At 36.7% G+C, this 17,742-nt stretch overlaps 1 protein-coding gene across 2 annotated transcripts in view; it reads left to right on the plus strand.

Annotated features, from left to right (window-relative positions):
- LOC106872501 (retinoblastoma-binding protein 5 homolog) overlaps window positions 1-17,742 on the plus strand; it is a 47,966-nt gene continuing 30,224 nt past the window's right edge. For both annotated transcript variants that reach the window (XM_014919519.2, XM_052967726.1), the window contains exons 1-5: window positions 1-176; window positions 4,844-4,869; window positions 6,253-6,425; window positions 12,722-12,862; window positions 15,004-15,088. In XM_014919519.2, coding sequence (XP_014775005.1) covers window positions 158-176; window positions 4,844-4,869; window positions 6,253-6,425; window positions 12,722-12,862; window positions 15,004-15,088 — 444 coding nt within the window. In that variant the 5' untranslated portion in view covers window positions 1-157. The remainder of the gene's footprint in view (window positions 177-4,843; window positions 4,870-6,252; window positions 6,426-12,721; window positions 12,863-15,003; window positions 15,089-17,742) is intronic.

The following is a 17,742-nucleotide window of genomic DNA, read 5'->3' on the forward strand; positions in this document are numbered from 1 at the left end:
AAGATGGAGAGAAATGAAAATAATATCTCTTTTATTTTCACGTTTCTAGTTTATTCCCAGTTTCTTCGACAAACCCCTCCAAACAACAGTTTATTCTGGAATATCTGAGAAAAAAGAAAGAAAAACAAGAACCTGTTTCATAAAGTCACATTAAATCATGAACTTGGAACTTTTACGTAAGGATTATATTCTTCGAAACAAAACATTTCTTTCTCTTGATGTTTTTTTCAAATTCATGTTTTATTCTTTCTTTTTACTGTTTCCTTTATTATTATTGTTATTATTATTATTATTATTATTATTATTATTATTATTATTATTAAGAATGATGGTAATCTAGTTTTATATAGTTTTATTTTGATTTTATTTCCCTCCTCCTGTTTTCGAAATAGTCTGTGTCGAAGGTTGTTCATCACCAAATATAATGTAGGGATAGATATGCAAACGCATTTACTGCTCTCTGGAAGATGAATCCTCTATATAGATAGATAGTGTGTCGTGTTGTTATTTAGCCCAGAGTATATCTGGTTAATGTTTCGTCTATCAACGAAATATTGCCTAAGTCGGATTAAAATCAATCCAAACAATAACTACTGCATCTTTTTAGGGCTATTTAGAACTACGTTACCCAAAGTGTCCTTCCTTGTTTACGTTAATGGTGTGTGATTTGAGCTATTTTGCTACTATGTCTGGTAGTTCTAGCGTAGAATGTTACTGTTGTTGATTGTAATGGGAAGTTATATTTCTTTATAGTTAGTCCCCATTGTTTATTTCTGCTGAACATCGCATCAAACATGACAAGTGTTGTTTAAATCAATCTATCAATTTGTGTTGTTTGATTACCAGATATATTTGCACGATTGTGTAAGCGTGTCACACATATACACACGTTCGCAGCTCCTTTATTTAATGTTATATATCGTAAAACCGTGTTCCACTATACGCATTTCTGGTAATCAAAATATGTATAGAAAGCAGCTATGGACCAACAGCTAAGAATTTCAAACTATTGTCTTTGTAATATTGGCACCACTGTTCTCACTAAAAGTTGTCTTTAAAACACTCACATTTATGTGTGTGTCCATTTACTATCGTCATAGGTTTGGTAACACGAGCCAAATATGCAGATTCGAATCTAGACAAAGCCATTTGACTTCTCTATTTCTACAGTTTAAAATTTTATTAATTTTTGTTCCAGACATAGTGTCTGTGACTACATTTCACTATATGTCATTTAAGACAGTAGGGTATAATTTGAGGGACATTTAGCTGCTACATCTGGCAAATCGTGCAACTTCAAGGGTCCTTCTTTGGCCCGTATGTCTAGGAGTACGTTTCGTCTGGAGTGTGTTTAAGCCGTTCTAGGAGGGAAACTGCCTCAATGATTCGAAGAATTAAGTATTTGTTGTCCACAACATAACAAAATTAAGAATAATTTCATAAAAGAGTCCAAAAATAAAACTAAGAGTAGTCTGTCATTTAAGTTAATCTATTTTATTATTATTCCAACTTGGAATCACGATCCTAATGAGTTCTTACGAGACATATTATTTTCACAAGGGGGGGTTACTCTACCATATTGTTGATGTTCAATACTAAATAGAAATCTCGTTATTATGCTCATTATATTCAACCAAAGAACTTGTGAAGTACACAACTAAAATGGATTTCATGCAGGGTCTTTCTTTATCATCTCCTGTCTTTGTTAAATATGAATTACGTGTGACCTAGTGATAACGATGTTCAGCTAGGTTCAATTCCTCGACCAGGCAACACATTGTCTCCTTGAGTTGAAGCATTCCTTTTCACGTTATTCAGTCTACTCAGCCATAAATGAGTACCAACTGAGTACAGATACAGCTCTTCCTCTCTCTCGCTGGCAAAAAGAATTACACTCTAGATATTTTGCTTGGCCAAGAGTGGGAAGGCCTAGAGTGTGTCCTATATCTGCTTACGACTACAGACGCACCTAAAACAATTAGCAAAAACATGGTACATGTTTTTATACTTTTTGAATTGTACATTTATTCACGAATGCTGGATGGCTGTACTGTACTTTAGGTATTTTCATCATTCACATCTCATCGGTTGAAATAATTGAAGATGTGACTGACACCAGTAGTTGCACGCACTAAGAGGTGAACCCTGGAATTCTACCTCTTCCAGACAGGCTTGTTATACAACGTTTATATTGTCATTGTTGTCTAGCCTTTGGTCAACCCTTATTGAGCATACCTATGAGCAAAGATTCTCCAACCATTACCTTGTTTTTTTAGTATCTAAGGTCTATATTGCAATTTTTTACATCTTTCTTTCAGACATGACTTGAGGGAGATTTTGCTGCTATTTCTAGCAGGTTAAATGACTCTGTAAAGACTTCCTTGTTAGCTTAAATATCTTGTGTTGTCCACATATTCCTACCTTAAAGTCTCTTTAACATTCACATCACCTGATCTGTGAGTGTGCACAATACCCTCAATATCTTTGCTTCTTAAACTTATGCAACAGTATCATTCACATATATCAGTGGGTTTCTTAAGGTCAACTTTTAGTTACTTGCAAGCACTTCTAGACTTCATCACTAATTCAGTTCTCAACCAAATTGAATGCAGTTTTTTTCTTAGCATTGATGGTCCAGTCTTCAACTACATTGTAAGATAAAATAATTGAAATTTGGTTCATTAAAACAGAAAGGTCAAAGATGGGAGAGTAAGACAAAAAATTGACATTAAATCAAAATATCTCAGTTATTTTAAAAGAAAAATATAGAATGTGTTCATTGAGAAGAATCTTTTAGTGTAAATCTCATTACAAAGTATTAGCTACAAAATAAAAGTGTGGCTTTAAGTGGAAAAAAATGGTAAGTAACCCCCAAAAAGCTATTGTAAAAGAAAACTCTACAATAACTGTGTTCAAATGAAAGAGCCCTAATCGTCAAAAATTATCTACAAAAAAGGGGCTTTAAGTGACAAAGTGATCGTTTTAACAAATCAAAATATTTTTGTCATTTTAAAATATCTAGTGTAATAAAAGACAGTATCTGATGTCATGGGCTGCTTAGCTTAATGTTACAGAGCACTTAACAGCAGTTTGAGATATACAGTGTTCAATTCTCTCTAGTTGCCTGCTAGCTACTTTTTTCTCATTTTCTAAGGGTAATTAGCCAATCTTCAAAGCAGTTTTCACTGCTCTTTTGCATTTGAGATTTCCTTTATTTTTTTGTAAAATACTGTTTCACTTGGCCCTTCAAAGTCATTCTTAAGGTCAAATTTTAGTCACTTGCAAGCTCTTCTAGGCTTCATCACTAATTCAGTTCTCAACCAAATTGAATGCTATATCTTTATCATTCACCCATGTGAGCATTTCTAGACTTCGATTCTCTATAGTAGCTTGCTGGCTACTTTTTGTTTTTCTATTTTCTAAGAGTATTTAGCTGCTCTTAGTAGCTGTTTTCACAGCTACTCTGCATTCGAGATTTACTTCAGAATTTCATGACGAAAACTCTTGTCAAAAAATATCAGCTAAAAAGACAGATTTGTGTGGCTTTAAGTGATGAAAAAAAGGTGATAATTTTAAAATATCAAAATATTTTTGTCTTTTTAAGAGAAAATTGCTATTTGAACTCCAATGAAAGAGTTCATCAAGATGAATATTTAAAAGAAAACCCCATCAAAAAATATTAAGCATAAAATAAAGTTATGATTTTTTTGTAATTTCATATTGTATTCCGTTTATGTGCATATTAGAAGGAAAAAATTAATTAGTGGTAAGTAGCTTGCTTACGAACCACATGGTACCGGGTTCAGTCCCACTGCATGGCACCTTGGGTAAGTGTCTTCTACTATAGCCTCGGGTCGACCAAAGCCTTGTGAGTGGATTTGGTAGACGCAAACTGAAAGAAGCCCGTCGTATATATATATATATATATATGTGTGTGTGTATATATTTATGTGTCTGTGTTTGTAACCCCCAACATCGCTTGACAACCGATGCTGGTGTGTTTACGTACCCGTAACTTAGCGGTTCGGCAAAAGAGACCGATAGAATAAGTACTGGGCTTACAAAGAATAAGTCCTGGGGTCGATTAGCTCAACTAAAGGCAGTGCTCCAGCAAGGTCACAGTCAAATGACTGAAACAAGTAAAAGAGTAAATTAGAATATGACATTATTTTATAGTGAAAATGGTTTAAAAATAAATTTATTTGTAACAAGTGCATACTTGTTACAAATTAATCCGTTGTTATTTTTAAGTGCAAATAAAATTTTAAAGTTTGAACAAAATCTGTATTTGAAAGGTATTTACAATAGTATAATTTTTTTCGGTTATTTTAAAATGTTTAGTGTAATAAAAGACAGTATCTGATGTCATGGGCCGCTTAGCTTAATGGTTCAGAGCACTTAACAGGAGTTTGAGATATACAGTGTTCAATTCTCTCTAGATGTGTTGTGTGGGATAAAAAGAGGTCTAAAATGAAAAATGTGAGTTGGCAGAAGCGTTAGCACGTCGGGCGAAATGCTTGGCGGTATTTCATCTGCCGCTACGTTCTGAGTTCAAATTCCGCCGAGGTCGACTTTGCCTTTCATCCTTTCGGGGTCGATAAATTAAGCACCAGTTATGCACTGGGGGTCGATGTAATCGACTTAATCCCTTTGTCTGTCCTTGTTTGGCCCCTTGTGGGCAATAAAGAAATAAGAATCTTAGAATATTCTTAAGTATTGCACCTGGAAAAGTACAGAACAAGAAGGGGAAAAATGCACTGTTCCAACTGTTTTTGTGAACCCTTAGTAGTAAATAAAATATTATTATTAAATTTCCTGAATTTCTTTTTTCTTTCTTTTTCAGAATCATTTGGACAAAATCACCCTGAGGTAATGTTTTCTATACTTAATAACAATCCATTTTCCAGCATCCTTCTTCTTAGTATTATGATCCAGATATGAGCTGAAACTTCTGACGTTGTAACTTTGGCAGGTTTCCATTAACTACTGATATTAAAATATCAGGAGTTTACTGTAAACAGAATTGCAATTAGAGTTGTATCGTCAAAGGATCATTAGCCCAATAATGATATTTGTATTTACATTCAGTATTGGATCTGTTTCCTTATCCACTGATGGAATCCTGAATCAACCAGAGATGTGAAAATTTCTGGGATCTAAACTTAAAGATTTGTAATTGAACACTTATATGTTTTAAACCATGTTAAAATATAGTCTTTATTTACTTAGTTCAACACTTATTACCAAATATTAACGTAGAATAATAAATCCTTAGTTATGTGTAATTTTGATTCTCCATCACTTGTTTGGAAAAATATATTAGTAAATATGTTACTTTTACAATGTGTCTTGACTGCGAATGTAACTCTAAGTAAAAACTCAAAATGATTTGGGTCAAAACACCCCTTGGGTAGAAAAGAAGGTGAAAACCACCCAAGGAACTTAAACTGTGTATCTTCTATAAACTATATGGTTAGTCAGTTACTTTGATGTGTATGATGACCAGATTATGGTAGATGCATAGTTTAAATTCCATGGCTGGTTTTCCACCTTTTTTGCTACCTTGGGTTTTTAACCCAATCTTCTTCCATTCATCTATGTAATATGAGGGGTAACCATAAATCTCCTCTTTTGCTTAATGTGACCACCCTATCTCCTATCAACCCTCTCAGTCAAGGGTTTTTTTCAGTCTTCAAGCTAAAAGACAACCCTGTTAGTACTGGTGTTATGAAAATAGCACCCAGTTCACTCTGTAAAGTGGTTGGCATTATAAGAAACCATGTCTAAACTGGAACACTGGAGTAAGAAGACTTGGTCAAAACATCCAACCCATTCTAGCATAGAAAGTGGACATAAATTGATAATGTGTCATGAGCTATTACTTATAGCTGCTTTCACATTTAAGAAAGATGGTAAAATAGTTATTGTTGTGTTTTTTAGTTCTTTATACATATATATATATATATATAAACCTTACAATTTTAAATCGTTAGTCTGCTTGCTGTCAACAGCTCTAAGATATAATGATATCTGAATGTTGATGAATTATTGTGATTTGAGTGTTTTAATAATGAAGACTCATTTCTTATAACATTGTCAGATTGGCTGCCTGCCTTCCAGTCTCTGTTGATTTTTTTTATTTGATTGTTCAGCAGAAATGGATTTACCTGACTTGTTGCAGACTGAGTAATTAAACAGGTCATAAGATTGTCATTGTTATTTTTGATAATAATTGAGTCTTGCTTTTTTCAGGAGTTTGATGGTGCTTTGGATTGCGTGAGCATCGCTGTAACATGTGTGTTCAACCGGCAAGGAACCATTTTGGCCGTTGGTTGCAACGATGGCCGCATTGTTTTGTGGGACTTCTTGACGAGAGGAATAGCTAAGGTTATCAATGCTCACGTTCATCCTGTCTGTTCATTGAGGTGAGTTGTACACATATCATCTCTGTTAACCAACATGTTTCACCTTGTATTCAATGAGGCCAGTTTTACCTCTATCATCTTTGTTCACCAGTTAGCTAACTATCACAATTTCATTGCCAACCTATTTAACTACCTGTCTTTTCAAATTCTTTGATCTGTTGCTTTTTTCTATTTTCCCCCCAACTCACTATCCACTTTCCTGTTTCCAAACTAGAAATTTTGTGATTTCTTCCTCCTGCTTGGACCCTATTATCCTTTGGTTGCTTCACTATGTCTAAAACTCTAATTATTTTAATGTTGCTGTTAAAGCTGTGAGTTTTCCTGTCTCCAGGCCTAAAAACTTAACAATAACTCTCAACTTTTTTTTGCCAATTCTTTCAACTGCTAATCATCATCACTAATTCTTTCACTTTTTTGTCTCTCTTTTCTCATATTCTTGTATCACTTCTTGGCTTAACCTCCCCCACTGCCCACTGCTTACTACTTTAGTAAATATGGCTTGTGAAATCCATTATATAACATCTGAATTAGCTAGGGATTAGCTGTATTTTCATTTATTTTATAATTAGTGTTCACCGTATTTCTGAAGGTGTTTGTAACTTGGCACAGAACAAATATCACTAGTAGTTTTGTGGTTACTGGTCATGCCTAAAATAACAGCCCCTCTTCTTTGAATCACACTCTACTGTCAAGGAAAGACACATAAGATAACGTAATTCTGCAAACTCCTCAGATGAGATGACCATGGCTTCAGTGTCTTTGATCCTTATGTCTGCTTACTCAACATTGACCTCAGGCTAAACAAACACACATTGTGTGAATATACTGTTAAAGTTATGATGAAGGTGTATATCATTTATTTCTGAATACTGCTATGGTGAATGTGCTAACGTCTGATAAGTAGAAGAATTTCCTCTCTGGAATTATTATAAGGTGGTGAACTGAGAGAACCATTACTGTGTCAGGCAAAATACTTAGTGGCATTTCTTCTAGCTTTTTACATTTTGAGTTCATATTCCACTGAGGTTGACTTTGCCTTTCGTCCTTTTGGGAGTTGATAAAATAAATACCAGTTGAACCTTGGGATCAGTGTAATAGATTTGCTCCTTCCCCTCAAAATTTCGGGCCTTGTGCCTGTATTAGAAAAGATTATTATTACCTTCTTCTAACTGTCTTTATCGGATTATTTCCAAACTGTTTATAGTTAGCTAACATTGATCATCGGTGACAGTTGTGTATGAATGTCCTCTTTGTCCAAAAGACATGTTCATTTTTGCCACAGAGGTGAATTGTACAATTCTCCTCATTAACCCCACCTGTTTTATAAACCATTTTCCATTCTCTCACAGATTGTCTTGTATTCAATAAGAGCAGACCTGAACAGGTTCTCTTATTATTGCCATTATTTCTTTCCATCACAAACATTACCATTTGTTCACTAATCTGTTTAAACTGAGGTGAGTAATCCAACTGTCTCTCTCTCTCTCCTCTCTCTCACACATTTTAAAAAATTATCTCTAATAACACTTAATACTAACCCACCAGAGATATACTGATGGTATGATTTACACTCAGTACAGCAAGATCATGAAGTCCCTATTATATGTGTGGCCTATTTGTAGTTAGGTGAACTGAGTATTAATTTGTTCATGATTATAACTATCTTTCTACTGATATTCAAGTAATTTGGAAAATAACCAAGAATTTAAATGGATTCAATAAAATAACTTTTATATTCTTACGTTAGTGCTTAGTATATAACTTTCTAATGTAAAAAATATGATGGAAGATATTAAGATTAAATAGAAACATTTTTAAAGGTATCAGCAGCAAAAGTGGAGTTAGCTGGGCTGCTATGTTTGATGGTCACAGTGTGATGTTAAATGTGTTTTGTACACAGTGTAGTGTTAAGTATGTTTGATAGATATAGTGAAATATTGATTGCAGCAATAAATTTAGTGGGCTCAGCAACAAGTTCAGTGACAAACTTAACATGGAATTAGGGAGCTATCAAGGTATTGCTCTCTACTTCTTTTATATAGAAGGCATAGTTCTTATAGCAGATATGGAGAATAAATTACAGATATGGAAAATGAATTTAATAAAGACTAAAGTTTTAGTAAATAAGAAAGAAAGGGCTCTACTGCTGTCAGGGACATAGCTTTACTTGATATGCAGAAAAAGAGTTGATAGAAATTCAAAACAGTGTAAACAGTTGACACACAAGGTTTAGTGAGATCACAAGTTTGGTTAACTGAAGATGATCGATTTCATATGCAGCAGGTGTGTATGGGCAATAAACACTAAGTGCACTTGCAAAATAGATTCTCTCAAATGCCTGGAGTGTTCTCTAGCACTAGCTGATAGGTTTATTTTTACCTAAGTGACCAAATTTGTTATGGTGGATCATGTTCTTAAAGCATAGGAACCAGAATAAGAATGGGTTTGAAAATGTTTAGCAAGCTATTACCTTTACTAGCAAGCAACAAAGGCTTCTCCCTCAGAGTAAAGAGTAGATTATATGCATGTTTGCATGTGAAGTATAATTCTGTATGGCTGAAAGAAGCTCATTGTGTGTACATATATATAGGCAAATTCATGTACAAACAAAAAAAAAATAAAACAGGAAAAGACATCAACAGAAGTCAATTGGACATACACAGTGAATATATTAGACTAATGCTCTGTGAAAGTTTTAGATGGAAATGTAGGGGTAGAAATGACGTTTCAAGCATGGCTCTTTGTCAGGTAGAGGAAAAATTGCAAGGAAGAAGAAAGGAAGGAGCAGATAGTCCAGAGAAAAGCATTTGTGTCTTTAAATGACCAAGAAATAACTGACTGGAAGTTGGAGAAAAATAAAGAATGTGGTTTTTGTAGGCAGGAGAGTACAAAAATGGTTATTGTGTGTGTGTGTGTGTGTAGTGCACATGTATATATATATATATATATATATGTTTTCATGTGTGTAGGTTGCAAGTTGCATGTTTGTATATAAGGGAGTGCAGTATGGAATAGTTTTATGTGTGTTAATGTGAGTGTGTGAGGGTTGAACTAACAGATTAGTAGCAGTAGTGGGATCGGGAGGCCAGGTGATGTGTGTGTGTTCATGTATGTGAGAAGTTTCTGTACATGCTTATTATATGTAAACGTGCTGGAGATATGCATGTTGTGTGTGTTGGAAAGAGTGTAAGCTATGTATGTAAATGTGTGAAAGTGTGTGGAAGATAAGTGGAGAGAGAAAAGAAAGGAGAATGAGATTTGGTGAGAGAGTTGGAAGTGTGTGTGTACTTCCTCATCTTGATGTCACTTGATAATTGTAAACAAGTGTCACCATCATAAATGTGGTGTTATTCATTACCAACCTTCATGGAAATCTGTCCAATCATAGAGAAATATTACCTTGCTACTTTACTTGGAAATGGAAGAGGGTTGACAAGATGGGTATTTGGCTGTAAAAAATCTGCCTCAACAAATTTTGTCTGAATCATGCAGGCATGGAAAAGTAAACATTAAAGCAAGATCATCATCATCATCATCACACAGTCATTACTTTTATGTCTACTTTTTTATTCTTGCATGGTTTGGACAGGACTTCTCGAATACAGAATCTCACCATTTCTTGTAATTCTTTACCATATTTTTGGTGAGGTTTAGCTCCTTGAGATTAACTTTCACCACTTCATCTCATGTCTTCCTCTTCTGCAGACTCCTCCATTCAGACCATTTGGATCACTTGGTTCTTCTATACCAGTGCTGTACCCTTTTCTTTTGCACAATATTTCTGATTGTTCTTATTCAATTTTTTTCTCTCAGTTCATTTGTGCTCTTTCTTTCAACCACACTAACATTACAGAGTCAGCACAGCTCGCTTGCTTCATTTCTTTATTGCATTTGCACACACTCTATATGCAGTGCCCATCTTGCACTTTTCAATATTGTATGGGCATCTTACAATCTGCCTGGCACTTGGAGAGAAATTTCTCTTGCATTTCCAACAGAAGTAATAGCATACACCGTCTTACTCCTTTGATAATTGAGTCACTTAGGGAACAGAAGTTATCAGCTACTTTTAGGGATCATTCCAAGCATTTGAAAGAATTAATTTCATGGGGACTCCTAATGCTCACTAATCTTGTGTAACAGCTACATAACAAGTCTGTGACCTAACTGGATCTTTTGTGCACCCATCTTTTACATTTGGTACACTTTACAGTGATCATGACAACCTCTGTAGTGGCAGCAGAGTTTTGATGTTTGTTTTCCTGTTAACTACAGTAAGCTTACTCTGAGACCTCTTTGCTTCTGTGTTTGAAGATGAGAGCTAAATCATCAGCATACATGTGTCTTAAACTACTTTGGTTTAACCTGGAGAACTATAACAAACAAGAGAGGTTGGGGCTGAGAACTGAGTCCTGATGAACACTTAACCTGCTCATCTATGTACACGCACATACTAACTAAACTATCTAGCATTGCACAGATTCATAAATAACTTAAGTGGAAGAAACTGAAACAATTACTTCATGGAATCGTTAAAACAGACACATATTCCTGTTTAGAACACACACAAGAATGCTATTGTACTGATTTTTGTGTTATTTCATAATAGTATTTACATAGTATAACATGTTGAAGTCTTTGCACAACCTGGTTGCTAACATTTGTAGAACTGCATCAGTGACCAGCATGAGATGAAAGACTTTTAAACTTTACAGTGGCTATCTGGTTATAACCACATGGTTTCAGGCTCAGTCCTGCTGCAAAGCACCTTGAGTAAGTGTCTTCTACTGTAGTTTCAGGCTGACCAATGACTTGTGAGTGAATTTGTTTGAGAGAAATGCTGGAAGCCTGTCATATGTATACATGTGTTTCTGTTTGCTTCCACCACTGCACTACTTAACAACTGGTGTTGGTTTGTTCATATCCCTATAACTTAGCAGTTCAGCATAAAAGACTGATAGAATAAGCACCAGGTTTAAAAATAATTACTGTTTATCATTTTGTTAACTAAACCCTTGAAGGCATTGCCCCAGCATGTCACAGTCCAATGATTGAAACAAGTAAAATGAAAAGTCAGTATAATGATGTATATATGTATGTGTGTGTGTGTGTGTGTGTGTGTGCATGTTATAAACAGTTGCCAGGATGCAATTGTTTTCCATATATCATTAGTATGACCATTGTTTTAATGTCTACTTCTCCATGCTGGTATGGGTTAGCTGAAACCAGATTTTTCTATGGTTTAATGCTCTTCTTGTTGTCAACCCTCACCTGTTTCCAAGTGATGTAATATTTCCCTTAGTCCTCTAGCTAACAAACTCTGCATTGGCTGCACATCCTTTTGCAGAATATTGTAAACAAGTGCTGCTATTTGCATGGCAGTGACTTACCAGAGAAGAGGACAACACACACACACACATGCACATTTACACAATAAGCTTCAGGATTCCATTTACCAAATTTCACTTGAGGAGATATTGGTCAACCTGCAGCTATAGTAGAAGATACCAACTGGCAATGTCCAATGTAGTGGAAACCCTAAGCCACTTGGTTCTGAAGCAAACAACTTAACCGTATGTGTGTGTTTATATATATATGTATACTCACACACAAACGAGTGTGTGTGTATATTGTCATTTTATCATTTTACATCCACTTTATGCTGACATGGGTTGGGTGAGTCATTACAGTCCAGGTCACTTCTCATTAGGAGCCACAACTGTCATAGACTAGTACTTGTGTTTAATTTTGGCTTCATTTCTATGATTAGATGCCCTTCTTATCACCAACCACTTTACAGAGTGTACTGGATGCACTTTGTACCACCATGAGAAACTATACACATCTGTTCAAATCAAATGACTCACTTTGTTGCTGTTCAATTTCCTGCTGTGTGTGATCCTACAAGCAAGAAAAGGACATGTAATACACATATATTCACATGAGTATATATGGTCCTATCTTTGTCTATCAGTGACAACATTTTCAAATGTATCTTTTTAACTTGAGTTTCCTGAGTCAGCTTTACACAATTGAATTAAGTCCTCTACAGAATTGTGTGACTATTTGGCTTCATTATTTCAACTTGTATCTCTGAATTATTGTGTGTGCTTATATAGGCCACACACATACCTATTGTTAGGGATGACATAGAACAAATGAACATAATGTGAGGGTTGACAAAATATTTCCAAAAATAGTTCTTTGAATTCCCTGCTGTGGCATCTCCATTAACTTTTGGTTATGTAAGAAGTGTATTTCTATATGTCTTTATTTTGAGTGTTTGATTTCTGCAGTGTAAACAGGAATGGCCACAAGTTACTTAGTGCTGCCACAGACAACACCGTTTCAATCTGGGATGTACAGAGTGGAGAATGTGATCGAACATACCGCTTTCCATCTCCTATATTAAAAGTACAGTTTCATCCTAGAAATAGGTAAGTAAAGCTCTCTATAGACATTTCTATATATTGTATTATTATTGAGAGAGCAATGCATGCCATCAAAGTGACACTAGGGTACAAATATACAAAGCCCATTATACCCACCATGACTACCCATCTGATAAGAGTACACCAGGCATGTGCATCACAACCATATGTGATTGGCTTGGTGACCTCTTATCAAGCTAAACAGTGCATGACCTTACAGAGGTGGGGGGGGAATCATCTAGAATTTTCCTCAGATTGAGTAGCCCATCCCACTCAAAAGGTCCCCCGAAGAAGGTTTGTTTAAGACTGATGAATGAAACAGCCATGTTTCCAGAGGTGAATTATTCAGACACCCCAAAATTCCTCTCAGCAAATGGCTATGATGCTCCTCCACTACTCCTACTCATAATCAGAGATGCACATATTGTCAGCCACTAATACAGATGCTCAACTGGTTATGGTCAAACAACTAACATGATTATTATTATTTATTGTTAATAATAATAATAATTTATTCTTTTATTGGCCATAAAGGCTAATATAAATTATACATAAAAGACAACACAAAACAATACATTTGTGTAAACATTAAATAACAATATAAAGGTAACAAGTAAAACTCCCAATAGGAGGAGGTGCTTTAAAGGTTACTCGTGGAAAAACCCACAAAAGCAATGGGTGCCTGATCAACTGGGCAAGAGCCCTTCTTTTATTCCATTTACAGGTGTATTCTCAGAATTGGTCCATTCATACTGGCCATTTTTCCAACATTCACCCACCTTTCAACAAATTTGCTAGAAGACAATACTATCCTTTTCAAGTGAAACTTGAAAATGTTGATGAGGGTTTGGCCAAAGTGTCTGACTTTAGCCCTTTCAAACGAGTTCACCATACTACCACTTTTGCGACAGCCACCAGACAAATAAAAATTGCCTGTCCCTCCAGGTTAAAGGAGGCTGACGGGACAATCTTCACTATGGATTCAGCTGATAGCCAGATCTGTCCTACAATCAACAACAGCTGTTCGACATAAACCCATAGTCAGCAATGCTTAGGCATTGGACAAGTGCAGAATGCTTTCATTGCTCTGAGTGCACCTCAGGCCGGCCCAGCTGACAGCACTTCCATACTTGTAAAGTCTATCCTGAATGGGCAGTGCCCCTCAGTACAACTGCCAGGCAAGGGATTTCTGGAAGTTATCCATAGGCCCCAGCCCAAAAGTTCTCCAAAACAGACCAGTAAGTTGATCCTCATTGAAACCTAGAGTTTCCCTAGGAACATCATTGCACTTTTCCTCCACCAACCCTCTATAAAACACTAGAGTGGAACTACTACCGATCGCATTGCCCGACTGGTAGAGGGCTGTGTGTGCTTGACGGCACTTAAGGTGCTAAGCACCCCTCTTTGGTCTACGCCTAATCCAGGATTGCAGCTCAGTTAAAGAGACGAGCTGTGGAAGAGTGTGTCTGACAAATGGCAACCACACCTGCTCACTATCAAGGAAAGGCTGGAGATGCCGTAGCCTGAGTGCATGTCTGTGCATCAGCAACCACAGCATGCCCAGCCCTTCGTTCAGCAGGAGTACCCCTCATTGAGTAATTATTATTTCCAAGGATCTGCTAGCTAGGAAACGTAATATTTGCACTAGTCTGCATTGGAAGAGAAACCACTAAAATCTAAAACAGACACATTCTATGATTTATATATTTGGTTTCTATTTTCTTATTCCTCTATATTGCAGGGATTTGTTATCTCAATTCCAGTGAGATGAAATTTTGAATTAACTTTGGTGATTTATGTAAATATTTAATATTCATGATTCCAACACTTAAAATATCCCACATGAAATTTATGGTTCCAACATTGAAAGTAATGGAGATCTATTTTAAGAGAAGCTATTTTGTTATCCTCTTTTTATCACTGTTGTTGGTAATTATAAAATTACCAAGTCGAACATTTTCTGAGAAATATCCTCATAATTAGTCATCTAAAATCTATTTACTGCCCAAACTCCTAGTAAAAATCAAGTTGTCTCCCCTATTGGCACCTTGTCGTAATTTCGTGTTATTGGCAGTGCAGTGTTGGGTTTAATGGTTTAAGATTCAGATTATTGTTGGTTTATTACTAATGGTTGTTCTTTATTGCAGTGATGTCTTTATAGTGTGTCCTCTGAAACATGCTGTTGTTAAAATGGATTTTAATTCACATTCTATTGTGCCACTCGATGATGAGGTATGTTATCTTCAACCTATCAGTGTTGTTGATCAATCGTTCTTATTCTACAAATTTAGTTATAAACTCAGTAATTACTGTTTTTACTAATGTTGCATCCCTAAATTTAGTGTTAAATCTTGAAACAAATTTTTTCCCTTCATAATTTCTGCTTTGCTCCATGCATAAGTCATGTCCCAGTCAAGTATAAATGAGTGTGGTTTTTATGCAATAGTATGTTGATCCCTGAGTATATGTAAATTTGGTTCAGGCATGGCTGGTTAAGAAGTTCATTTTGCAGCCACATGGTTTCAGGTTCACTTCCACTACACAGCTCCCTTGAACTAGTATCTTCCTTAATATAGGACAGAACTGACCAATACTTTGTGAGCAAATTTGGTGAATAGAAATGGAAGGAAGCCTATTGTGTGTGGGTGTTTGGATGGGTGAGCAAACGCATCATCATTATCATTCAACGTCCGTCTTTGATGCTGGGACAGTACCACAAGTACCATGGCTGGGACAGTACCACAAGAGCCAGTCAGGCCGAAGCCTGCACCAGACTTCTGTGACTGTTTTGGCAGGATTTTTACAGCTGGATGCCCTTCCTAACACCAACCACTCAGCAAAGTGGACTTAGTGCTTTTTATATGGCGCAAGTACAGGCGAGGTCAGTTTTGGTAAGGTTTCTACAGCTGGATGCCCGTCTGAACACCAACCACTTAACAGTGTGGACTGGGTGCTTTTAAGACAAATACCTTTTAAGAGGGGAGGAGGCATTGGAGAAGGTGATGCTGAAAAGGTTATAGTGAGACAGATACAGGTGTCTTACTGTAGAGGAAGTACAAGGTACTCAGTTGGAGAGAGAAAGATCAGGAATGAAGATAGAAACAGGTGTGCTACTGCAAAGAAAATACACAGTTGCCCAACCTGAGGGAAGTGCAGGAGAAAGAGAGAGAGAGAGTGGGAGACCGCAGGATGGAGATGGTGGCAAAATGCCAGGCATACTCACAAGGGATAGAGATCAGAGTATAACTGAGATGGTTGAGGAAAGGAAGAGAGAGATATAGATAGTGGCAAGTGCCAGGGCATACCCTTGAGGTTCAAATGCCATAATTTAAGTGATGGATATTGCGAAGGGAGTGCAAGTAAGTGGCAAAAGATCTGGGTATATATAGAGTGGGAGGGGCTACTAGATAGCAATGATACAGAGGAACAGGGGTGTGAGGACAGGATTGGGGAGTGAGGGCTAGAGGAGTGAATGAAGAGGAAATGTGAGAAAGAGAAGAGATGTAGATTGGTTTGTTGGGGTAGAGTGAAAGAAAAGTTTTCTTGTTACGTGTGGATGGAACACTCAGGTTGGGGGTAAGCAGATGGCAATAGTAGAGTGAGACAAGGCATATGGGTTGAACGCACAGGTCGGGGCAAGCAGAGAGCAATGATACAGTGGCACTAGGCTGAGAGGACAAGATTGGGGAGTGGGAGGCAATCATAGTACATGAAGCGGAAATGTGAGGAAGAGAAGAGATGTAGCGATGTAGTTTGGTTTGTTGTGGTAAAGTGTGGGAGAAGTTTCCTTGTTAAGTGTGGGTGGGACACACAGTGCTTCTAGAACTCAGTTTCGCTGATGTGGGCGGGTCATCTCAAGAACTTCATATCACCAGACATCTTGCTCCATGGTCATTTCCTCTGTAAGGTCCAACTTTCTGAGATCAGTCCTCACTACTTCATCCCATGTCTTCCTGGGTCTCCCTTTTCCGCAGGTACCATCCACTTTCAGTGATCAGCACTTCTTTATGCAGCTGTCCTTATTCATATACATCACATGTCCAAACCAACGTAGTCTTCTCTCTTGCATGCTACATTTGATTCCTCTTATGCCCAACTTTTCTCTCATTTGCACTTTGTCATACATGTGCACTGATGTTGCACATCCAACGGAGCATACTACCTTCGTCTCTCTTCAGTCTATGCATATCTTAAGCATTCAGAGCCCATGTCTAACTACCATGGAGTATAGCTGTTTGTACACAAGCACCATATAGTCTACTTTTCATTCTGAGAGAGAGGCCTTTTGTTACCAGCAGAGGTAATAACTCTCTGAACTTCCTTCACCCAATTCTTATTCTAGAAATAATACTTTCAGAGTACCTTCCACCATTGCTAAGTTGGTCACCTAGGTAACAAAAACTATCTACAACCTCAAGAGAGCCTCCTGGGTATTTGAGAGAATCTAATTCCTGTGTGCTCTTAGTACTTACTGTTCCTGCACATCTATCACCTACAAAGACCACTCTATCTGTTAATCTACCTGTGATACCACTGCATCTCTTGTGTGTCCATAGTTGACACTGGGTGCAGTGAATGGAATTTCTTCTAGCTCCTTTATCTTCTTTCTTACTAACAACCACTTTTGTCTTAGCTAGGTTAACTTTAAGGCCCTTTGATTTCAGGTTTTGTTTCAATAACTGGAATTTCTTCTCCAATTCTGCTAAAGATTCTGCAATAAGAGCAAAGTCATCAGTATATAGTAGTTCCCACAGGCACCCAGTTGTGAATTCCTCTATTATGGCCTGGAGGACTATAATAAGAGTGGGCTGAGAACTTATCCCTGGTGAACCCCTACCTGAACGCTAAATTCCTCACTGTATTCATGGCCAACTCTCACCTTACTG

This window comes from Octopus bimaculoides, chromosome 5 (genome assembly GCF_001194135.2).
Source record: "Octopus bimaculoides isolate UCB-OBI-ISO-001 chromosome 5, ASM119413v2, whole genome shotgun sequence".
Taxonomy (NCBI): domain Eukaryota; kingdom Metazoa; phylum Mollusca; class Cephalopoda; order Octopoda; family Octopodidae; genus Octopus; species Octopus bimaculoides.